This window comes from Somniosus microcephalus, chromosome 9 (genome assembly GCF_052327205.1).
Source record: "Somniosus microcephalus isolate GS21.2 chromosome 9, FLI_Smic_1.0, whole genome shotgun sequence".
Taxonomy (NCBI): Eukaryota; Metazoa; Chordata; class Chondrichthyes; order Squaliformes; family Somniosidae; genus Somniosus; species Somniosus microcephalus.
Window position 1 is genome coordinate 238,812,476 of NC_140995.1, and position 25,949 is coordinate 238,838,424.

General features: G+C 47.2%; 1 protein-coding gene across 1 annotated transcript in view; it reads right to left on the minus strand.

The window, feature by feature from the left end:
* Nucleotides 1-25,949, minus strand: part of LOC147113152 (dynein axonemal heavy chain 8-like) — a 1,456,516-nt gene that overhangs the window by 1,412,086 nt on the left and 18,481 nt on the right. The window contains exons 2-3 of the mRNA XM_085998053.1: nucleotides 20,848-20,952; nucleotides 12,128-12,241 (exon numbers count right to left, since the gene is read on the minus strand). Of these exons, the coding sequence (XP_085854179.1) occupies nucleotides 12,128-12,241; nucleotides 20,848-20,952 (219 nt within the window). The remainder of the gene's footprint in view (nucleotides 1-12,127; nucleotides 12,242-20,847; nucleotides 20,953-25,949) is intronic.

The following is a 25,949-nucleotide window of genomic DNA, read 5'->3' on the forward strand; positions in this document are numbered from 1 at the left end:
ACACGACACATGCAGTTACCAACCAGACCCCAGCCATGATGTTCTTTAACCGAAGGTTGCGATCTCGTCTGGACTTGCTTAGACCAAATGTGCGAAGAAATGTTGAGGATAAACAATTCCAGCACATCAATGAGAAGCCGACAAGGAGCTTCAAGGTAGAGCAACCAGTCTTGGCCCGTGACTACCGAACAGAGAAATGGCAACCCGGAACGATATGCACGCGGCAGGGGCCATTAATGTACACAGTGGATGTCGGGGAGAACATTGTGAGACGCCACGTTGATCAGATCTTAGCATCACAGGAACGAGTCAACCCCATGTCTTGCGTACCTGGGGATGAACCCTGTAGTGTATGTACCCGTCTACCTTTAAGTGAACTATTGTATGTAACCGTCCACCTTTAAGAGAACTACTTTAGGTGTTGCACTACTTTGTTGGCTTCTGTATACTGTAATACCGACGGTGACCACACCGGTATATAAGTGCTGTGTCAGGATTTATTGGGCAGGATCGCCCTGACCTTCGAATAGTAAAGTCCTGTTTTAAGTTACTCTGGTAGTCTGTGTATTAATTAACTAAACAACCCACAGACTTTACAGTGGCGACGAGTCCGATCGTACCCTGCGGCAACAATACTTCCGAAGCAGTTAACAAGCGTCGAGAAGAGGCAACCGCCCTCGTCATTCTGCTGGGAGAAAACTCGAGTCTGCAGAGCTGGAAAGGAGGAAGAATTCAGAGACAAAGACTTCCATCAGCAACAGGCACTGACTGACCCTTCTGCCACGGTGAGGAGTGAGCCGATCAGCACGAGAAGCAAGCCGGCCACGGTGACTGTGACTAAGGGAAAAGTAAAAAGAATAACCGGAGGATAAGGGCGGTGCACTCGACCACGGTCGAGGGGGAAAGGAGCCGGACAGAAGTCGGGCCCAGAGGCGCTGAGACTGGGGCAGCGTGGAGCAAGGAAGCCGCGGTACAGACAGGCTGGGGACGCAACGGCGTCGTGAGACAGCTAGACCGCGACCGGCGAAAAAGGCCGGGCAGCGACCGAAGCCACGAAGCGCTGCGACCGGGAGCGTAGGCGCGGGAAGATATAAAAACTCAGCCGCAGCCGGGGAGGGTAGCACCGGACTGCGAGAGGGCTGGGAGGCGCGATTGGGAGCCGAGCGAGCGGGAGAGGCAGAGCCGACCAAGGGAGACTGAGCGAGAGCCAGTCCAGCGGCTGAAACTGTTCGCCGTCAACGGGGTGTACCCAGCGCCGGTAGAGCCGAGCGAGCGGGAGAGAGACAGAGCCACAGCAAGGGGAACCGAGCGAGAGCCAGTCCAGCAGCTGAAACTGTTCGCCGTCAATGGGGTGTACCCAGCGCCGGTTGCCCTGCCGAGAAAAGGGAAAGCACTGAAGCCGACGCGCAGGCTGTAAACCTGAAAGCCAGCGGCCGTTGCCCGTGGGGAAAGTGTACCCCTCCCGCCAGGGGAAGAAACACGGGAAGCCGCCATTAGGCGGAGAAGAAGACAGAAGCGGGGAACCGCCATTGAAGTGGGCGGGGAGAGAAGATAAGCACGGGAAACCGCCATTTTCGCGGGAACCGCCATCTTGGGAAAAAAAAAATGAAAGAAAATTTAAAGAAATAATTCGTGGTGTTATCAGGAAGAGAGGAAGATGCCTAAGCGTGGTAACATCAACGATTTTAATTCCGAGGTAGAAGACTGGGCCACGTATGTGGAACGCATTGAGATCTATTGTGAGGCCGATAAAATAGAAGAAGATGACAAAGCTATAACCTTGCTAAACTCGATGGGCGCGAAGACATACGGGCTCTTGAAGCATCTATTAGCACCAGCTAAACCGGCGGATCAGACTTTCGATGATATTGTGACTGTTCTGAAGGATCACTTGAACCCCACACCGTTGATGTTGGCGGAACGATTCAAATTCTATGCGAGAACGCAAAGGAAAGACGAAAGCAACGCAGAATACTTGGTCGAACTGTGTACACTAGCGAAACACTGCCAGTTTGGAGGGAATCTGACGGAGGCATTGCGAGACAAGTTCGTGTGCGGGGTGTCAAAGGAAGGAACGCAAAAGCGTCTACTCGAAGAGAACGAACTTACACTTGACAGGGCTGTCCTTATTGCAGCATCGCACGAAGGTGCAGCGAAGGGAACTGCGGAAATGCAGCTAAAGGCAGCAGCACTCAGTGTGGATCAAATTACCTCGAGTACAACAAAATGCTATCGTTGTGGGAAGACAACACACAACCAGAACCAATGCTGGTTTAAAAGCCAGGAATGTAGGACATGTGGCAAGCTCGGTCACATAGCTAAGGTATGCCGGTCAGGAAAGAAGACCAACAATAATGAGTCACCACAAAAGAGGTACAGAAAGGTACATGAGGTGACTAGGAAGAGTCCGGAAGAACAGAATTCGGACTCACACTCCAACTGCAAGGAACTGGATAGTCTGAGAATTCACAATGTGAGTAATGAAGCTGACCAACAAGCTATCTGGATCACACTACAGATTGCAAAAGTCCAAGTGAAAATGGAAGTGGACACCGGATCAGCGTTGACGGTCATGAATAAGCATGATTATAAAAAGTTATTCAAGCATATTCCCCTACGGGATACGGAACTAGTATTGCAGACATACACGGGGCACAAAGTATACCCCATCGGAAAGATAGAAGTCAAGGTGAGATACAAGGAAAGATCACCAAAGGATGGACCTGTATGTGTTGCCTGAGGGAGGTCCACCACTTCTGGGACGGGAGTGGATCAGGAAAATAAAGATAGACTGGCATTCACTAAACACCATGACGGTAGATTCCGGAAAGGAAGATGTCAAACCTGAACGGTTGTCCAGAATATTGGACGAAGCTAAAGAGGTATTCCAGCAAGGACTGGGAACACTGCGAGGAATTAACGCAAAGATTAAGATTGCAGAACATGCAAGCCCAAAATTTTTCAAAGCCAGATCGGTACCTTACGCGATACGACCTGCTGTGGAGGCAGAACTGGAAGAACTTGAACGATCAGGGGTATTGTCAAAAGTGGACTGGAGTGAGTGGGCCACGCCCATTGTTCCCGTCATGAAATCTTCACCAAGTAACAAGCCAGGGGGACCGGGGAAGGTCCGCATCTGCGGAGACTTCAAGATCACAGTGAATCCGGTGCTTCACACGGTACAATACCCGCTTCCGCGGATTGAAGATATCTTTGCTTCGTTGGCTGGAGGGAAACACTTCACCAAGATAGACCTGGCACAGGCATACTTACAAATGGAAGTCGAGGAAGAGTCGCGTCAGTACCTCACCATCAACACACACAGAGGCTTGTATCGTTATAATAGACTGGTTTTTGGGGTAGCTTCGGCTCCAGCAATTTGGCAGAGGGCCATGGAGCAGGTATTACAAGGAATTCCAAGCACGCAGTGTTACTTAGGCGATATCCTGATTACGGGAGAAGACGAGGAAGAACACCTCACAAATTTGAAACTGGTGCTCACTAGGTTGAAGGAATATGGCCTTCGAGTTAATCGCAAGAAATGTGAGTTCTTCCAAAAACGGATCTCGTACTGCGGTCATGTCATTGACCGAGAGGGGCTGCACAAGTCACCTGACAAGATAGAAGCTGTCGTGAAGGCCCCCGCTCCGGAAAACGTATCACAGTTAAGATCATTCTTGGGGTTGATTAATTATTATCACAAGTTTCTGCCGAATCTATCCACGGTGCTGCATCCGCTGAATGCTCTGTTGCGGAAAGAAGTACCATGGAAGTGGAGTGAGGAATGTAAAAAGGCCAGAAGCAAGGCGTTGATTACCTCTGAAGAAGTGTTGGCTCATTTCAACCCAACCTTACCTCTTCGTCTAGCTTGTGATGCTTCCCCCTATGGAATTGGAGCAGTACTTTCACACAAGTTACCAAATGGCTCGGAAAGGCCAGTGGCATTCGCGTCCCGATCATTGACCTCCGCGGAGCGAAATTATGCTCAAATAGATAGGGAGGCCCTCAGCCTTGTGTGGGGCGTAAAGAAATTCAATCATTACCTGCAGGGCAAGAAGTTCACATTACTGACAGACCACCAGCTGTTGGTGTCCATATTCAACCCTAACAAGGCCGTTTCCACCATGACAGCGCAAAGGTTACAGAGGTGGTCCATGTTACTTGGGGCACACCAATATGACATCGAATACAAAAGGTCCAAACAGCATGGAAATGCTGATGGGTTATCGTGCTTGCCATTGCCGATAGTAGAAGAAGCGACTGCAGTGGACCCGGTAGAGATGTTCCACTCATCCATAGTGGAATGTCTACCAGTAACAAATTCGATGATCGAAAACGAAACAAGAAATGACCCGACTCTCTCACGAGTCTATGATTTAACGGTGGAGGGATGGCCAGCACAGGGCGAACCAACGCTGCCAGCATTTTCGCAGAGAAAAGAACAGCTGTCAGTGTGTCGAGGAACCCTGATGTGTGGATCTAGAGTGGTGATTCCACCCAAACTTCAACAGAAGGTGTTAAAGGAGCTGCACGAGGGACATCTGGGTGGAATGAAAATGAAGAACCTAGCAAGAGCGTTTGTGTGGTGGCCAGGCATTGATGGGGACATCGAAGAAATCACTAAGAGCTGTCTAGGATGCCAGAAGGTCCAAAACGCGCCACCACAGGCTCCTCTGCATCCATGGGAGTGGCCCTCATCTCCTTGGCAAAGGGTACACATCGACTTTGCTGGTCCATTTATGGACTCAATGTTTCTAATAGCGGTGGATGCACACTCCAAGTGGCCGGAGGTAATAAAGATGTCCACCACCACCACGGAAAAAACCATCACAGTGTTAAGGACCATGTTTGCTAGGAATGGGCTGCCGGAACAGATCTGTTCTGATAATGGACCGCAATTTGTGTCCGAAGAATTCAAGAAATTCTTAAAGAGCAATGGGGTTAAGCACTACACGTCAGCCCCATACCATCCCGCCTCCAATGGATTGGCTGAAAGGTTTGTCCAGACCTTCAAGAAGGCCATAAAGGCCATGGGTAATGAAGCCATTAACTTACAACATAAGGTGGATAGCTTCTTGTTGGCGTACAGGAATGCAACACATGCGGTCACAAATCAAACTCCCGCCATGATGTTTTTTAATAGACGACTAAGATGCCGGCTGGATTTGCTTAAGCCAAACGTCAGAAGGGACGTAGAGAACCGGCAATTCCAGGGCATGAATGAAAGGCCAACTAGATCTTTTCAGATAGGTCAACAAGTTTTGGCCCGGGACTACCGTACCGAGAAATGGCAGCCTGGAACTATTGGAAAAAGGCTAGGGCCGTTGATGTATACGGTGGACATTGGGGACAGTATAATAAGGCGCCATGTTGACCAGATCATAGGGTCAGCCACAAATGGCCAACCTACTCCACCACCTTACACGGTTAATGTTGAGACAGATACCCAGAACACCTACCTCCGATCTGGTAATACTGGAATCAGATGAACCTGACACTGTCCTTCAAGCCGAATCGACCTTGCCAGAAGCACCTACTACCCCGCCGGGTGTTACGACACCACCGAGGCGTTATCCGGACAGAGTCCGGAAACCTCCAGAGAGACTGAATCTGTGAACTGTCTTGCATAAAGTTGTATATATGTTATAATGTATGTTTAATGGGGAATCAGTATGTTGCAAGCTAAAAAGGGAGGATTGTAGTGTATGTACCCGTCTACCTTTAAGAGAACTATTGTATGTAACCGTCCACCTTTAAGAGAACTACTTTAGGTGTTGCACTACTTTGTTGGCTTCTGTATACTGTAATACCGACGGTGACCACACCGGTATATAAGTGCTGTGTTAGGATTTATTGGGCAGATTCGCCCTGACCTTCGAATAGTAAAGTCCTGTTTTAAGTTACTCTGGTAGTCTGTGTATTAATTAACTAAACAACCCACAGACTTTACAAACCCGACATACCGGTAGCATCTACCTCCGAACCAGTAGCAGTGGAACCCGATGAACTAACCGATAAAAAGGGGCCAGAATCGCCTCCGCACCAAGAACAAGAACCTCAGGAAAGGTGCTATCCCGAAAGGATCAGTAAGCCGCCCCAAAGACTGAATCTATAAATGGACTGTTGTTGTTTAATGTACATGTTAATTGTTATTTGAATATTATGGGTACTACTAATCTAAAAGGGGAGGAATTGTAGTGTATGCACCTTTAAGAGAGAACTACTGTTACAGCTCCTGTATACTGTAGTACCGGCAGTGACCACACCTGTATATAAGCCTTGAGCATGCCTCTGTACCCCAGTCTTGAGACTACCCTCCTCCAGTAAACACCTGTTGATTGTTAAGTTACAGCATCCGTGTGGTTATTGAAAAACATCATACTCTCAGAATCACGGATCTAACATGAATATCATCCAGGTCTTCTTGCTTCATAATCTGAGGAGTTGTGAATGGCACTGAACACTGTGCAGTCATCAGCGAACGTCCCCATTCCTGACCTTATGTTGGAGGGAAGGTCATTGATGAAACAGCTGAAGATGGTTGGGCCTAGGACACTGACCTAAGAAACTCTTACAGCGATGTCCTGGGGCTGTGATGATTGACTTTCAATCACCACAACCATCATCCTTTGTGCTAGGTATGACTCCAGCCAGTGAAGATATTTCCCCCCGATTCCCATCGACTTCAACTTTACTAGGGCTCCTTCATGCCACACTCGGTCAAATGCTGCCTTGATGTCAAGGGCAGTCACTCTCACCTCACCTCTGGAATTCAGCTCCTTTGTCCACGTTTGGACCAAGGCTGCAATGAGGTCAGGAACAGAGTGGTCTTGGCAGACCCCAAGCTGGGCATCAGTGAGCAGGTTATTGGTGAGTAAGTGCCGCTTGAAAGTACTGTTGATGATACCTTCCATCACTTAGCTGATGATTGAGAGTTGACTGATGGGGCGGTAATTGGCCGGATTGGATTTGTCCTGCTTTTGTGGACAGGACATACCTGAGCAGTTTTCCACATTGTCGGATAGATGCCAGTGTTGTAGCTGTACTGCAACAGCTTGACTAGAGGTGCGGCTAGTTCTGGAGCACAAGCCTTCAGCACGATAGCCGAGATGTTGTCAGAGCCCTTAGCCTTTGCTGTATCCAATGCGCTGAGCCGTTTCTTGATATCACGTGGAGTTAATCACGTGAAGTGGGAGGTGATCTCATTGAAATATAAAAGATTCTGAAGGGGATTGACAGGGTAGATGCTGAGAGGTTGATTCCCTTGGTTGGAGTGTCTAGATCTAGGGGGCACAGTCTCAGGATTAGGGGTAGGCCATTTAAGACCAGGATGAGGAGGAACTTCTTCACTCAGAGGGTTGTGAATCTTTGGAATTCTCTGCCCCGGAGGGCTGTGAATGCTGAGTCTTTGGCCTAGAAATTCAGTTGGCGCCGCGCCAGGGCTTTAGCGCCGGAAAGTTAGCACCGGCGCTAAGTCCCCCTGCGCGCGCCAAAAATTCAGTAGCGCCGCGCCCAAACGGCTGCCGGCGCTACTGAAGGGTGTTTGCGCCTGAAAACTGGCGCTACGCGCCGCATTGCGGCGCTATTCCGGCGCTGCGGCGCCCGATGCGGTGCGGCAGGCTCGGGAAGTTCAGGCCTCCTCCTTCAGTTAAGGAGGAGCTGCCTGCACCTGCCCGCTGGCCGGTAAAATCGCCACAAAAATGAGCCCGGCACCTCGGGGAAGTGCCGGGCTCGCAGCCGAGAAGCATCTGTTCCACGGCGGGGGGGTGGGGGAGTCCGGGGAGGGAGGTGCGGGCAGGCGGCCGGTGGGAAAGCGGCCGGCCGCCGCTCCACCTTTATGCGCCGGCGCAAAGTCGTGTAAGACTCTGTTGCCAGAGTCTTAGTTGCGGCTGCCACGGGCGAGGCGGCCGCAACTGAATTTCGGCGCTGGGGCCCATCGGCATGGCAACCGGGACGCTGCGCACACCGATGACGTCATCGGTGCCGGCGCAGCGCTACCGGTCTACCGCCGATTCCAGGGCCCCAGGGAATTTTTAAACTGGCCATAACTCCGGCGCTAGGCCCTCCAGCGCCCCAAATGGGGCGCTAGGCCTACTGAATTTCTAGGCCTTTGAGTCTATTCAAGGTTGAGATCGATAGATTTTTAGACTCTAGGGCAATAAAGGGATATGGAGCTCGGGCAGGAAAGTGGAGTTGAGGTCAATGATCAGCCAGTGATCTTATTAAATGGCAGAGCAGGCTTGAGGGGTCATATATCCTACTCCTGCTCCTATTTCTTATGTACTTATGTTCGAACTCCACCTTCCCGCATTATCAACATATTCTTTGGTTCCCTTAGTATCCAAAAATGCATCGACCTCTGTCTTGAATATACTCAATGACTGAGCATCCGCAGCCCTCTGGGCGGAGAATTCCAAAGATTCACAACCCTTTGAGTGAAGAAATTTCTCCTCCTCTCAGAACCCTAGTTCTAGACTCCCCAGCCAGGGGAAACATCCTCCCAGCAGCTACCCTGTCAAGCCCCTTAATAATTTTATACGTTTCAATGAGATTACCTCTCATTCATCTGAACTCCACAGAATATAGGCTTAGCCTCCTCAATCTCTCCTCTTAAGACAATCCCCCCATCCCTGGAATCAGTTTAGTGAACCTTTGTTGCACTCCCTCTATGGCAAGTATATCCTTCTTTAAGTAAGGAGACCAAAACTGGACACATTACTCCAGGTGAGGTCTCACCAAAGCCCTATATAATTACAATAAGATGTCTTTACTTTTATACTCCAATCCTTTTATCTGGGAGTTACGCTGAGAGTGGGGGACGGAAGTATGTTAAGCGTGTCTGTCAGTGGCTTTTTAACGCAGCCACTTCATTATTATTTTACTTATGGTTTTCCTGTCCAATCAGCAGCATGGGCGTGATGAGGACCCGCATGATACAATCTCAACTCTAGTGTTTAAAGGGACAATGCAAAGGTCCAATTTGGAGGTGTTGGAGCTCAAAAGAAAGGAGGAAGTTGAGGAATGGAAGCGAGACATGCAAATGCTGCTCCCCATTTCAATGATGCCTTCTTGGATGTGCTGCTGGGGGCTGTGAGGAGCCAGAGGGAGATACTATTCCCCAGCAATGGGAGGAAGAAACCTGTTGCATAGACCAAAAAGGCATGGTTAGAGGTTGCACAAGAGGTGAGCATAGGAGCGTAGTGCCATGCTTTGGATGCAGTGCAGAAAGTGCTTTAATGACCTAACTAGGTCAGGAAAGGTGAGTACAGTGGCACATTCACCAACATCCTGCTGTGCGCATCACCCCACCCCTTCACTCTGCCATTTCAAGCTACTCCTTCAGATCACTCCTCACACCCACTTACCTTGCAGGTGCACCCATCGCTCTCTGTCTATCCACTTCTTTACATCTCCATTTATCCATCCACCACTAACACTCACCCTCATCCTTATGCAATTTCATGCCTCTCCCTGATACTCACCCTCACCAAATGCTTTCCATCCATCGGATGAACACATGCATAGGTCTGTTCATTCCACCCTTGCAGGAGAGGAGAGCACAGGACACCAGGGAGAGGCAGAGAACCTTAGGTGGCTATCCAGCCATCATGCAACTCACACGTACAGGGTAAGACGTGTTGGAGATCAGTGGAGTCTCGGTGTATCTGGCCGTCAGAGATGGGGAGGTGGGGAGCTCCCAGCTACCTGGTGACACAATTAAATATCAGACAGCCACATGTCATACAGCACTCAGTCATGCTGACTTGATGTCAACAGTGAGTGAAATATGATCTTGTTCATAAAGCGAAGTTGCAGCATTCTTACCTTGCCAGTACTCATTCATGTCTTTTATCTCCCACAGGGCCTTCATGCGTGCAGCAGGAATTGATGGAGGTCACTGACAATTCCTCAGAGGAGCTCAATTGTTCTGAGGGTGCACTGTCACATAACTCATGCATACCATGCATGAACAGCATCTTCAGCATGCTAATGGCTTGTTCGATGACACAGCTGGTGGTGATATGGCATTGATTGTAGCACATCATCCCTCGGGTTTCTGAGATGTGTCATCAGCCATGTTTTAAGTGAGTATCCCTTGTCGCCGAGCACCCACCCGCTAACTCTGCTTCCAGGTGCAGACATCAGGGAGGTTGGACTGCCGCAGGACGGAAGCATCATGGCAGCTTCGTGGGAATCTTGTGCATATCTGCGTAAAGATCTTTTTATAGTTGCACACCAGCTGCACCTTGATGGAGTGGAAGCCCTTGCAGTTGACGAATACTCCTGGGTGATCTGTGGGTGCACTGATTGCCACTTGTGTGCAGTCGATGACACCCTGCACCTGTGGGAAGCCAGGCAGAGACACAAATCTGAGCGTCCACACATTCTGACTGGCATCATCGCAGGTAAAGTTGACATAATTGGCGGCTCTGGCGAACAAGCTATCTGTCACCTGTCTTATGCATTTGTGGGCCGCCAATTGGGAGCTCCTGTAAATGTCTCCAGTAGAGCCCTGGAAGGATCCAGAGGCAAAAAAATTGAGGGCGATGGTGACTTTGACAGCTATTGCTAAAGCATGGCGACCAGCTGGCAGCAGGTCTTCTTCCAGCAGGCTACAGATGTCTGCCACCACATGACGCAACAACCTGAGCTTCCTGAGACACTGCTGTTCCAACTTGTCGAGGAAGCTGATCCTCTGCCTGTAGACCTCTCTGCTACTCCCCTCTCTCCTATGCAGCTACATGTCTGCGACCAATTGGCTGCTACTGGTGCTGTTGCTGCTGCTGTTGCTGGTCATCTTGGTCCTCATTTGAAGCCCAATATAAGGCAGCATAAGCGGCGCCCATCCTGATCTGATTGCTCAAACCTCCAAAGTGTAGAAGAAACCTCCAAAGTGTAGAAAGTCAACTCTCAGCAAAAGTACATTGAACACCCTTTCGCACTAACAGGTAAGAAAGCAGCTGTGAGTACTGAGTATGTAATGCTATATTTCCCTGAGACTGATTGACCCCTCAATTGCTGCTGCGTTCTCACCCTGCTTTCACTGACGAGTTTCAGGAAGCCTGGGAAGCCCGTGGATCACACATTAATCTGTGTCAATATCGCTCTAATTGAGCAATTAACATATGTCAATTATCAACCTGCCTCTCCCGAAGGGGTTGCGCGCAAGCTGCCTAATGCGCTGGAGTGAAACCCGGAAGTCGGTGGGTTGGAGCCAGCTTCCTTTTAACGGCTTTAACCCCCACCCACTCCCAAACCCATGCAGTCCCCCCTGTTAAAATTCCCCCAGAGTACAAAAGCAAGGAAGTTATGCTAAATCTTTATAAAATACTGGCTGGGCCCCAGCTGGACTATTGTGGCCAATTCTGGGCACTGCACTTTCAAAAGGATGTCAAGGCCTTAGGTACAGAGGAAATTTATTAGAATGGTACCAGGAATGAAAGATTTCAGTTAAGTGGAGAGACTAGAGAAACTGTGGTTGTTCTCCTTAGAGCATGAAGGTTAAGGGGAAATTTGGTAGAGGTGATAAGGAGAAACTGTTTGCACTGGTAGAAGGGTTGGTAACCAGAGGACACAGATTTAAGGTAATTGACAAAAAAGCAGAGGCGACTTGAGGATACATTTATTTACACAGCGAGTGTAAGGGTGGCGGAAGCAGATTCAGTAAAAACTTTCAAAAGGGAATTGGATAAATACTTGAAGGGGAGAAAATTGCAGGGCTGTGGGGAAAGAGCAGGGGAGTGGCACTAATTGGATAACTCATTCAAAGAGTTGACACAGGCACGATGGGCTGAATGGCCCCATCTATGCTGTATCATTCTATGATTCTAAGTAAGCTCAACTGCAACAGTGGAAGGGTAATTATTATGACTTAACTATTTTACACAGAGGATGATGAATATATATAACAGATTACCCAGTGAGGCAGTGGAGGTGGACAGTGTTGGCAAATTCAAGAAGGAGCTGCATACATGCTTGGCAGAGAAAGTGATTGATGCAAATGAAGATAGAGCAGTGAATGGCAGGTTTCAAAATTGAGGCTGATTAGATGGACCATGATGATCCTTTCCAGTCCTGTACATTCAACTGATTTAATACTACCAAAATCTTTCAAATAAAAGCTTACCTTTTCATACTGCCGTCCATATTTGAGCACTTCCTTCTGGAAAATATCCACTGACTCCAGCAGGTTAGCTTTAAACTTAGGTTGGACTTGCACCAATTCATCCTGCACTTTTCTCTGTTAAGACAAGTAATTACACCACAGGATCAAACAAGCATTATACTGCCAGGTCTAGCAATGTCTTAGCCTTGGCTAATAATTTGATCTGGCTAGTCAAAAATAAACAATCAAAATTGTAAAGGCCAGTGAAATAGAGTGATAATTTTTACTAAAAAAACTGAAAGAATCTATTGGTAGTACAGCTTAGAATCTATAAAAAATACTTGACCAAATCCAGCAATAAACCTACGAGAGGCAATAATACAAGAATGCCCAATATATCTAATATATATTTAAATAATACATATGGTACATAAGCAACAATTTTTCAGTAATATATTTGGTTTGAGCCATGGTAAAAACTTTAGAATATTATGCACATATATATTGTAACTCAAAACTCAAAAACATCATCAGCGGTGCTCCTCAATGACTCAGCTTATAAATCTAGCAAATAACTGAGCCATACAAATAATAAAGCTATAAGTTCAATTCCCAGTCTGTACTGAGTTAGCTGGTCTCAGCCAGGATTGCAGTAGTGGTGTTGAAATTGGTTACAGTGACCCTTGGCTAGTGAGGGGAAAATCAGACAGAGTTTTCACTCCTGACCATCATCCTGGTACAGCAATTGGCTGATGAAGTTGTGTATTGGCCTGTGTGCCAAATGATCTCTGTGTTATTTTCACTGCACTGGTTAACATAATCACATCAAAACTCTATAACCTACAAATTCAATTGCACCATGCCTGTTTTTCAGCCTTAAAACAGGTGTCTATAGATACAATATAGTGGGTGGCGTGCGCCAGTCCCACATTGGAAGTGCACCAGTGTCATAAGAACAGAAGAAATAGGAGCAGGAGTAAGTCAAGCGGTCCCTCGCTCCTGCTCCGCCATTCATTAAGATCATGGCTGAACTTTGATATTTTTTAAATTTATTCCTGAGGATGTGGGTGTCACTAGCATGGCCAGAATTTTTATTGCCCATCTCTAATTGCCCTTGAGAAGGTGGTGGTGAGCCACCTTCTTGAACTGCTGCAGTCCATGTGGTGAAGGTACTCCCACAGTGCTGTAAGGGAGGGAGTTCCAGGATTTTGACCCAGCGTCGATGAAGGAACAGCGATTTATTTCCAAGTCAGGATGGCATGTGACTTGAAGGGGTCTCTCCACTTTCCCGCCCTATCCCCATATCCCTTGATTAACTCCGTTTAACCTCGGTAGTGGGGAAGCTTTTAGAATTGATAATCAGTCAAAATTAACAACAAGTATGGATTAATTAAGGAAAACCAGCATGGACTTGTTAAAGGCAAATCGTGTTTAACTAACTTGATTGAGTTTTTTGATGAGGTAACAGAGAGGGTTGATGAAGGCAATGCGGTTGACGTGGTGTACATGGATTTTCAAAAGGCGTTTGATAAAGTGCCACATTATAGGCTTGCCAGCCAAGTTGAAGCCCGTGGAATAAAAGGGACAGTGGCAGCATGGATACGAAATTGGCTAAATAACAGGAAACAGAGTGTAGTGGTGAACGGTTGTTTATCGAACTGGAGGAAGGTGCACAGTGGTGTTCCCAAGGGGTCGTTACTAGGACCACTGCTTTTCTTGATATATATTAATGATTTGAACTTGGGTGTACAGGGAACAATTTCAAAATTGCAGAGGACACAAAACTTGGAAGTATAGTGAACAGTGAAGAGGATAGTGATAGACTTCAAGAACACATAGATAGGCTGATGAAATGGGCGGACACATGGCAGATGAAATTTAATGCAGAAAAGTACGAAGTGATACAATTTGGTAGGAGGAACGAGGATAGGCAATATAAACTAAAGGGTACAATCCTAAAGCGGGGGCATGAACAGAGAGACCTGGGGTTATATGTGCACAAATCATTGAAGGTGGCAGGGCAGGTCATAGAGTCATAAAGTCATAACGGCACAGAAGGAGGCCATTCAGCCCATCGAGTCAGTGCCGGCAATCCAGTCAGTCCCATTCCCCCGCTCTATCCCTGTGGCCCTGCAAGTTTATTTCCCTCAAGTGCCTATCCAGTCTCCCCTTGAAAACATTGAGTGTCTCCGCTTCCACCACTTCCGTCGGCAGCAAATTCCAGGTCCTCACCACTCACTGTGTAGAAAAGTTTTTCCTCACATCCCCACTGTATCTCTTGCCCAAAACATTAAATCTGTGTCCCCTAGTCCTTGCATCATCAACTTGTGGGAAAAGCCTTTCCCCATCTAGCCTATCCAAACCCATCATAATCTTGTACACCTCTATCAAATCACATCTCAACCTCCTTTGCTCTAATGAAAACAAATCCATCTTCTCCAACCTGTCCTTATAGCTAAGATCCCCCATCCGCGTAATCTTCTGGTAAATTTCCTCTGCACCCTCTCAAGGGCTTTCACATCCTTCCTAAAGTGTGGTGACCAGAACTGGATGTAATACTCCAGTTGTGGCCTAACCAGCGCTTTATAAAGGTTCAGCATAACTTCTCTACTTTTGTACTCAATACCTCTATTTATGAAGCCCAAGGTCCCATATGCTTTGCCAACCACTTTCTCAATATGTCCCGCCACCTTCAGAGGCCTATGCACATTAACTCCCAGGTCCCTCCGTCCATGCACACTCTTTAAAACTGTGCCATTAAGTGTACATTGCCTCTCCCTGTTCCTTCTGCCAAAATGCATCACCTCACACTTCTCTGTATTAAATTCCATCTGCCACCTCTCTGCCCATTCTGCGAGTCTTTCTATGTCCTGTTGCAGTTGATTGGAATAATCATCATCACTGTTTACCACACCCCCAAGTTTGGTGTCATCGGCAAATTTAGAAATTCTACGCTGTATCCCAATATCCAGGTCATAGAGTCATAGAGTCATAGAGTTAAACAGCACGGATAGAGGCCCTTCGGCCCATCGTGTCCGCGCCGGCCATCAAGCCCTGTCTAATCTAATCCCATATTCCAGCATTTGGTCCGTAGCCTTGTATGCTATGGCATTTCAAGTGCTCATCCAAATGCTTCTTAAATGTTGTGAGGGTTCCTGCCTCCACAACCCTTTCAGGCAGTGAGTTCCAGACTCCAACCACCCTCTGGGTGAAAAAGTTCTTTCTCAAATCCCCTCTAAACCTCCCGCCCTTTACCTTGAATCTATGCCCCCTAGTTATTGACCCTTCTACTAAGGGAAAAAGCTCCTCAGTATCCATCCTATCTATGCCCCTCATAATTTTGTACACCTCAATCATGTCCCCCCTCAGCCTCCTCTGCTCCAAGGAAAACAAACCCAATCTGCCCAGTCTCTCTTCATAGCTGAAGCGCTCCAGCCCTGGTAACATCCTGGTGAATCTCCTCTGCACCCTCTCCAAAGCGTTCACATCCTTCCTGTAGTGTGGCGATCAGAACTGCACACAGTATTCCAGCTGTGGCCTAACCAGTGTTTTATACAGCTCCATCATAACCTCCTTGCTCTTATATTCTATGCCTCGGCTAATGAAGGCAAGTATCCCATATGCCTTTTTTACCACCTTATCCACCTGTTCCGCCGCCTTCAGGGATCTGTGTACTTGCACACCCAGATCCCTCTGACCCTCCGTCTTGCCTAGGGTCTTACCATTCATTGTGTATTCCCTTGCCTTGTTAGTCCCCCCAAAGTGCATCACCTCGCACTTTTCCGGGTTAAATTCCATTTGCCACTGTTCCGCCCATCTGACCAACCCATCTATATCGTCCTGCAGACTGAGGCTACCCTCCTCGCTATTTACCACCCTACCAATTTTTGTATCATCCGCGAACTTACTGATCATACCTTTTACATTCATATCCAAGTCATTAATGTAGACCACAAACAGCAAGGGACCCAGCACCGATCCCTGTGGTACCCCACTGGCCACAGGCTTCCAGTCACAAAAACAACCTTCGACCATCACCCTCTGCCTTCTGCCACTACATTTATATATATCAAAAAAAGCAGTGGCCCCAGCACTGACCCGTGGGGAACACCACTGTCTACCATCCTCCAGTCTGAAAAACAGCCATTTACCACAACTCGCTGTTTTATGCCCTTAAGCCAATTCCTTATCCAAGCTACCACTGACCCACCTATTCCATGAGCCTCAATTTTGTTAACCAGCCTTCTATGTGGTACTTTGTCAAACGCCTTCCGAAAATCCATGTAGACAACATCCATTGTATTCCCTTCATCAATGCTCTCTGTTACTTCATCAAAAAATTCAATTAGATTAGTCAAACACGATCTTCCTTTTACAAATTCTTGTTGGCTCTCCTTAATTAGCTTAATCCTCTCCAAGTGCCTGTTAATTTTTTCCTTGATTATTGTTTCTAAAACTTCACCCACCACTGATGTTAAACTGACCAGCCTGTAGTGACTAGGATTGTCCTTACACCCTTTCTTGAACAATGGTGTCACATTTGCCACTTTCCAATCCTCAGGCACCTCCCCCGCATCTGGGGAAGATTGAAAAATTATGGCAAGCCCTTCTGCTATCACCTCCCCCAATTCCCTTAGCAACTTGGGATGCAAGCCATCTGGATCAGGCGACTTTGTCCACTCTAAGCATACCCAGCCTTTCTAGTACATCCTATTAATTTTCACCCCTTCCATTGCTTCTACCTGTTCCACTTCTACCGATATTTTGTCAGCATCCACCTCCTTCGTAAACATCGATACAAAGTACTCATTGAGTATTCTAGCCTTGCCCTGCGCCTCTAAGCATATATCTCCTTCTTTGTCTGTAATAGGGCCCACCCCGCCTCTTACTACCTGCTTACTCTTTACATGCAGGTAGAAGATTTTTGGTTTCCTTTTATGTTAACCGCCATTCTACTCTCATATTCTCGCTTTGCCAATTTTATTTTCATCTTCACATCCCCTCTCAACTTATTGAGAAAAGATTTACAGGAATGGTTCCAGGGATGAGGGACTTCAGTTATGTGGATAGACTGAAGAAGCTGAGGTTGTTCTCCTTAGAGCAGAGAAGGTTGAGAGGAGATTTGATAGAGCTATTCAAAAGCATGAGGGGTGTGGGCAGAGTAGATAGAGAGAAACTGTTCCCATTGGCAGAAGGATCAAGAAGCAGAGGACACAGATTTAAGGTGATTGGCAAAAGAACTAAAGGCGACATGAAGAAAAACTTTTTTACGTAGCGAGTGGTTAGAATCTGGAATGCAGTGCCTAAAAGTATGGTGGAGGCAGACTCAATCGTGGTTTTCAAAAGGGAATTGGTTAAGTAGCTGAAGGAAAAACATTTGCAGGGCTACGGGGAAAGGGCGGGGGAGTGGGACTAGCTGAAGTGCTCTTGCAGAGAGCCAGCATGGGCTCGATGGGCCGAACGGCCTCCTTCTGTGCTGTAACCATTCTATGATTCCCTTCGTGCCCAAGAATCTATTGATATGAGTCTTGAACATACTCAATATCCTCATCGACTGAGCATCCATAGCCCTCTGGGGTAGAGAATTCCGAAGATTCACAACCCTCTGAGTGAAGAAATTACTCTGGATTGGCTTCTTCGTAGGCATCTAGGGTGTGTGCTCATTAGGGTCCTTAGGGTCCTACACTGGTTTGTACGACACTTTTGTGAAATTGGTCTGCCCCAACGACTGACTCATGACATGATAAACTCGCTCAGAAACTTATGGCGCTAACAGTCAGGACAGACCCTGCAGAAGCGCTGCAAGGGCTCACTCCCTCCACACAGGTCAGTTGCTGATTTATCCTCAGACTGCTAGTTAACTTCTGGCCCTTTTTTGGCTATTTTCTGCATTCCACAAGTTAATTCTGGTAACAACTTTGTGCTGGTGCTAGACTGCTTTTGTCTGCTTTGAAAAAGCTTTATTCCAGTTATGGGTGGCATTGTAGGTCTAGCTTTGGGTCTGGAGGAGGAGGGGAGCAGCGAAGAAGACAGGAGAGAGCATGGGCAGCTCGGAAAAGAGGGAGAAGGAGGGCACTTCTCAGGAGACCATATTCACAGCGGGTCTTTGTGGGGGAACTTTGCATACTTCAACATCACTGAGGAGCAATGTGTGAGGTGCCGCACTCCCCTTCACCAAGGGCATAACTGGGGACCCAAACCGGGGAATGTAAAGCACTGCCTGTGACTACCATGGTCACCATGGCCCTCAACTTTTACAACACAGTGTCGTTCCAGGCTGAAGCAGGTGACATCAGCGATAGTTTGCTGTGCACCAGTAAATGGGAGATCACCCAAGTCTCTCTACCCCAGGAGTAACACATACATCACATTCTGATGGGCAGAACTGCATAGAGTTACACAGAGTCTACAGCACAGAAACAGGCTATTTGGGCCAACTGGTCCATGCCAGTGTTTATGCTCCACACAAGTCTCCTCCGACCCCTCTTCATCCAACCCTATCATCATATCCATCTATTCCTTTCTCCCTCATGCAAGTATCTAGCTTCCCCTTAAATTCATCTATGGTATTCACTTCAACTACTCCTTGTTATAGTGCATTCCACGTTCTTACCACTTTTTGGGTAAAGAAGTTTCTCCTGAATTCCCTATTGGATTTAGTAGTGACTATCTTATATTTATGATCTCTAGTTTTGGACTCCCGCACAAGTGAAAACATTTTATGTACTTACCCTATCAAGCCCTCTCAGCCTTCTCTTTTCTAGTGAAAAGAGCCCCAGTCTGTTCAGCCTATCCTGATAAGTATATCCTCTCAGTTCCAGTATCATTCTTGTGAATCTTTTTTGCACCTTCTCCAGTGCATCTATATAGTTTTTGTAATATAGAGACCAGAACTGTTCACAGTACTCCAAGTGTGAAAGAGTGAATCAGGATGAGAGAGCATTACAAGCATCCCCAAGGCGTAAGGTGCCACAGTCTGCACCTACATTGCTTTTCATGCACCCCATTACTAGCCTGGAATCTTTCTCAATAGAAAGGGATACCAATCCCAGAATGTGCAGCTTGCTCGCGACCATTTAAATTGGTCGACCAATTCGACCAAACGAAGGGGGAGGTTTAGTTTTTGATATTGTGGGACAGTAGAACATATGGCCTAGAAGTTCATTTTTGAATAGTGAGGCCCGAATGCCCCCAATATTGGGCCTGAGTTCTTATTATAATGGAGATGGTGAGGTGCAACAGCCCACTAGCGAATATTGCAGCGAGTTTGGGCCATTGTTAGCTTCGCTGCGGCCCTCAGGTAAGTGGGTCCGGATCCGGGTCAGGCCCAGGTTTGGGGTTGGAGCTGGCATCAGTCTGTGGATCGGGGCCAAGATCGTAGTTAGGAAATGTGTGGCCATGGATCACGGGGGCCAATTGGGACACAGGACTGGGGTTCAGGGGGATGATCAGGAGTCAGGTCCGGCGATCGGGAGAGCATGGGGAGGATCGGGGGATTGGGAGCGGCTGGGATTAGTGGGGTGAGAATCTGGTGAGCTTTCATTAAATGGGGGGTCATAAATTGTAAAAAATGTGAAAACCACAGCAGGTTTAGGGGGTGTCTGAATAACCCAATCTGGAACAGCGGGTCAGTAAATTTAATATGTTAATGAGGCTATGTTCCTCAGATTTTGGCAGCTATTTAAATTTAACAGCTGTGCCTCGGGTTTCCCAATGCTCGGGAAATCTTGCAGCTGAAGGGACATGGAAGCTGCCAGATCTAGCAGGTGAATGCTTTTCCAGCACTGCTTGTTGGCTTTGAAAGACAGGAATGCTTCCCACCCGACCCCTGAAGCAAACCTGCACAATCTCCCCCGCCGCGATCTCCAGACCCCCCTCCACATGATCTCCACAACTCCCTCCATGCAATCTCCAGACCAGCCCCCTGCAATCCCTCCCTCCTTCCTCGCTGGTGCGCTCCCAGCCCCGCTCCCCCCACTGACCCCGATCTTCTCGATTGCCAGGGAGCATCTCCAGCGGTCCCCGGCTGCTGTTTTGTGCCACAGGCTTTCCCGTCCGACAACTGGATGTCAGACGGGAAACGGAATAAAAATATAATGATGTCATACCGTTGAATTTGCCAGGACCTCCACCTTCCCGGTATTTCCTTCCTGTTATTTCACTTTGAGAATTTTACCATTTAGGGTTTGCTTCCTTTCATTTTTGTTTTTCCCAAATTATAATACTGCTCATTTCTCTGTATTGAACTACGTCTGCTCAATGTTAACTTTTCTATCTTGCAATCTCCTAATTCTTCCTTACAGTTTGTAGTGCCCCCTAATCAGTCTACATCCAAAATCATTCCTTTTATGTCTGCATCCCCTCTTGTGATGATGTCCAAATCAGATATATAAGTGGAAAACAAGAATTTGACATGAAGAATATCCAGTGTACTAACAATATCCCACAGAGGAATTTCAATCTGTGAAGATTGCTGTTGTTTTGATAAATGGCATTCTTACTGAATAAAAGGGTGATCTGATCATTTGAGGTTTGGTTTGCTCATCTATTCTGTGTTCTTTTGGCTTCTATTGGTGTTTCCGGTAACCTATTAGCTCTTATACCCACTTAATAAAGGTTATGTGCAATAATGCTGGTTCAGAATATTATTCAACTTCCCCACTAAAACATTCCCACAGATTTAGCATTGATTCCTTCTGACTTGTACATTATTTGAAGATAAATTTGAAGACAATACTCACAGCTTTAACTTGCACTTTGTTGAAAAAGTACCTAAGTGTGTCAACTCCTTCTGCTTCCTCCTTGGAAATCTCCACTTCATACTTATTCAGGATACTATATGCTTCCTACATGGAAACCAGTAATAAAGCAAACATTAAATCTAGTTACAATAAGATTTGTACATGTACATATATCAATATTAATTAACCACAAGATCTAATGGAAATGACTCATTAAATATGTAATTCTTAGGTGTCCCATCAGCTGCATTAGACAACTGGATTGTAGGAATGTAGGAATTGCTAAATGCAAAAGACCAACAGTCCTCTTCCACCATCCTGGTAGTCACATAATACAACAATAATGGAGTTGTTGACTAATCATGGCAATTAATTTCTACCAATTAGTCTACAACGGTGACTAGAGGGTTAACATTCCTCTTTTATTAATATCAGTGGATCTCTTGTTGTATTGCTTGCATTGAATCATTAGATAGATACAGAGAAACTATTTCCTCTGGTGGGAAAATCCAGAACAAGACAGCACAATCCTAAAATTAGAACTGGGCAAGTTAGGAGTGAAATTAGGAAGGACTTTTTCACACAAAATCTGGTGAAAATCTGAAATACCCACAAAAAGCTGTGCATGCTGGGTCATTTGAAATTTTCAAGACTGAGATCAATAGATTTTTGTGAAGTATGGGTATCAAGGGAAAAGGATCTAAGGCGGGTAAATAGAATTGATGTACAGATCAGCCAGGCTCGAGGGGCTGAATGGCCTACACCTATCCCTATGTCGCCCATCGGAAAACGGCGGGAGTGATGTCTGGGCTAGCAGGCACGAGCAAAAACAGAGAGAAACCCCAGGACACCAGGGATCCAACTTCCCTGACATGGGGGAGCGCTTTGACAGCATATGCTGGCGCTGGGACAGAGAGGCAAGAGCTGGGGAAGGGAAGTACTCCCTGATGGTCCTAGGGGGCACTCCTCCTCCTCCTTGCCCACAAGGTATCCCCATAAAATTAAAATTTATATACCTACCTTGTCCTTTTCTGGCCATTTTGCTGACTCCCGCTAGGTGCTGACCTCACATTTGGCCCTGTGGAATTTTTAGTTAATATGGTGTTGTGGCACCAAAGACATGATAGAGCTGCAATTTTTCAACATAAATCAGGTCCCACATTGCTTAGGGCATGCGGCCCTCGTATGCGTGTTTTGAAGTGAGTTAAGATGGTGGGGCAAGTGGGAGGCGGCAGATATGGATATAGGGTGTCACCACCGCCAACTTAACGTACACCATTTCTGATGGGTGGGGGTTTAACTATCTAGCCCATTACCCCAGCCATTTCAGTAACTTCTCTTCAGTTCATCTTGCTCATTGTTAGTGGCCCGATCCCTATCTTAATCCTCTTTTTGTTACTGATGTGCCAATAGAATACTATTACTACTACATTCCTATCCGTCAGATCAACAGAGACAATGGGGCCAAAATAGTATAGAATACAACTTCTTTTTATATTCTTTGATATTTTCATTTCATATTCCCTCTTTGCTTTCCTAATTGCCTTTTTAACCTCGTATTTCTTTTTGTCATCCTTCTTTATTTTGAGTTTGCCTTTTTCTTTAGGTTAAATAGATGGTTGAAAGAAAGGGGAATAAAGGGTTAAGGTAATAGGGCGGGCACAAGGACGACCGTTCATGCGGAGGATTAACACCAAAATGAGCTGGTTGGGCCAAATGCCCTGTTTCCATGTTGTAATTTCTATGTAATTTATGTATCGCCTTTCACAATCTCAGTTCAATGAGCTTCACAACCGCCCTCCCTCAGCTGATGAGTCAGTACTCCTCCATATTGAACACTACTTGGAAGAAGCACTGAGGGCAGCATGGGCACAGAATGTACTCTGGTGGGGTGGAGCGGACTTCACTGTCTATCACCAAGAGTGGCTTGGTAGTACCACTACTGACCAAGCTGGCTGAGTCCTGAAGGACATAGCTGCCAGCCTGGGTCTGTGGCAGGTGGTGAGAGAACCAACACAAGGGAAAAACCTACTTGACCTCATCCTCACCAATCTATCTGTCGCAGATGCCTCTGTCCATGACAGAATTGGTAGGAGTGACCACCGCACAGTCATTGTGGAGACGAAGTCCCGTCTTCACACTGTGGATGTTGCGTCCGTGTATAATAAGACACAGACTGTGGAGAACGGTACAACAGGTGTTTACTCAACGTGGCTCACACTGCAACTGATCTGTACAGATTACTACTCAGTGCTATATACAGGTGTGGTCATTGCCGGTACTGCAGTATACATGAGCTGTAAAACATAGTTCCCCCCTTAAAGGTACATACATTACAATTCCTCCCCTTTTAGATTAACAGTACCATAACACTCATTTAACAATTAAATATCAAACTAATTACAATTAACACTTTTAACATGCAACATTAGCTGAAAATAGTCTATTCAGTCTTTGGGGAGGCTTCCTGATCCTTTCTGGATAGCGCCTTTCCCGAGTGTCTTGCTCTTGGTGCGGAGGCGATTCTGGCCCCCTGTCGTCGGTTGGTTCATCAGCTTCCGATGCTACTGTTTCTGGGGTAGATGCGACCTGTACGTCGGGTTCATCACCAGGTACGTATGGGCGAGGCATGGGGTTGACTTGTTCCTGTGACTCTAGGATCTGGTCAGCATGGCGTCTCACGATGCTCTCCCCAACGTCCACTGTGTACATTAGTGGGCCCTGCCGTGTGCATATTGTTTCTGGCTGCCATTTTTCTGTTCGGTAGTCGCGGGCCAAGACTGGTTGCCCTACATTGAAGCTCCTTGTTGGCTTCTCATGGATGTGCTGGAATTGCTTACTCTCAACATCTCTTCGTACGTTTGGTCTGAGCAAATCCAGGCGAGATCTTAGCCTTCGGTTAAAGAACATCATGGCTGGGGCCTGGTTGGTGATAGCATGTGTCGCATTCCGGTAGGCGAACAGGAAATTGTCCACCTTGTGCTGCAGTGGAATGTTGTCATTGTACATAGCCTTTATTGCCTTCTGAAAGGTTTGTACGAACCTCTCAGCCAATCCATTTGTGGCTGGATGATACGGGGCGGATGTGTAATGCCTTACCCCATTCTTTTTCAAGAACCTCCGGAACTCTTCGGACACAAACTGTGGTCCGTTGTCGGAGCAAATCTGTTCTGGCAAGCCATTCCTGGCAAAAATGGTCCGTAGGACTGCAATAGTTTTCTCCGTGGTGGTGGAGGACATTTTGATGACCTCAGGCCATTTCGAGTGCGCATCCACGGCTATTAAAAACATTGAGTCCATGAATGGACCAGCAAAATCAATATGCACCCATTGCCATGGAGATGAGGGCCACTCGCATGGGTGTAGAGGGGCCTGTGGTGGTGCATTTTGGACTTTCTGGCATCCTGAGCAGCTCTTGGTCAGGTCCTCGATTTGTTTATCGATTCCCGGCCACCACACATAAGCCCTGGCTAGGCTTTTCATTTTTACCCCTCCCAGATGACCCTCATGAAGCTCATTGAGCACTCTATCCCTTAACTTGGGTGGAATTACCACTCGGGATCCACACATCAAGGTCCCCCGGCACACTGACAGCTGTTCTCTCCTTGTCGAGAATGCTGGCAACAGTGAGTCACCATGTGCTGGCCATCCCTTCACCGTCAAATCATATACCCGAGACAGTGTCGGGTCATTTCGGGTTTCCTTTTCGATACAAGCGTTAGTTACCGGTAGGTATTCAACTATAGTCGAATGGAATATTTCGACAGGATCCACTGCTGGTGCTTCCTCCGCAGTAGGCAGTGGCAGGCGTGATAGCCCATCAGCATTTCCATGCTGTTTCGTGCCCTTATATTCAATCTCATAGTGGTGCGCCCCTAGAAAAAGTGACCATCTTTGTCGTCGTTGCGCAGTCATCACCGGAACGCCCTTCTTCGGATTAAAAATGGAGACAAGAGGCTGGTGATCAGTCAGCAAGGTGAATTTCTGCCCGTGCAGATAGTGATTGAACTTTTTCACTCCCCACACTAGGCTGAGGGCCTCCCTGTCAATCTGGGCGTAGTTACGCTCGGCTGAGGTTAGTGATCGTGACGCAAAGGCTATTGGCCTCTCTGAGCCGTCTGAGAATTTGTGCGACAGCACCACTCCAATGCCGTAGGGTGACGCATCACACGCCAACCGAATTGGTAGTGCTGGGTTGTAATGGGCCAATACCTCTTTCGATGTGATTAGTGTTTTGCTCTTCTGGAAAGCTCGTTTACATTCGTCACTCCACTTCCATGGCACCCCAGTTTGCAGTAGGGTGTTCAGTGGGTGTAGTATTGTAGACAAATTTGGCAAGAACTTATGGTAGTAGTTTACCAGCCCGAGGAACGACCTCAGTTGTGACACATTTTCCGGTGCTGGAGCCTTGACTACTGCCTCAATCTTCTTTGGGGACTTATGTAACCCCTCTTTATCGATAACGTGGCCACAATACGAGATCTGTTTTCTAAAAAACTCGCATTTGGGGCCGTTAGCTCGGAGCCCATATTCCTGCAATCTAGTGAGCACCTGCTCCAGGTTGTCAAGGTGATCACTGTCATTTTTGCCCGTGACGAGGATGTCGTCCAAATAACACTGGGTGCCTGGGATCCCTTGCAGGACTTGTTCCATTGCCCTCTGCCAAATAGCCGGAGCTGATTCTACCCCGAATACCAGCCGGTTGTATTGGTAGAGACCTTTATGGGTGTTGATTGTGAGGTATTTTTTTGATGCTTCTTCTACCTCCATTTGCAGATACGCCTGGGCCAGATCAATCTTAGTGAAGCGTTTCCCTCCAGATAGTGAGGCGAAAATATCTTCAATCCGCGGAAGTGGATATTGTACGGTGTGAAGGACCGGGTTCACTGTTACCTTAAAGTCCCCACAGATGCGAACCTTCCTTGGTTCCCCAGGCGTGCTGCTCAATGACTTTTTCATCACAGGGACGATGGGTGTAGCCCACTCACTCCAGTCTACCTTGGACAGTACACCTGAACGTTCCAGACTCTCCAGCTCTGCTTCAACGGCTGGGCGGATCGCATAAGGTACCGGTCTGGCCTTAAAACATTTTGGGTTTGCGT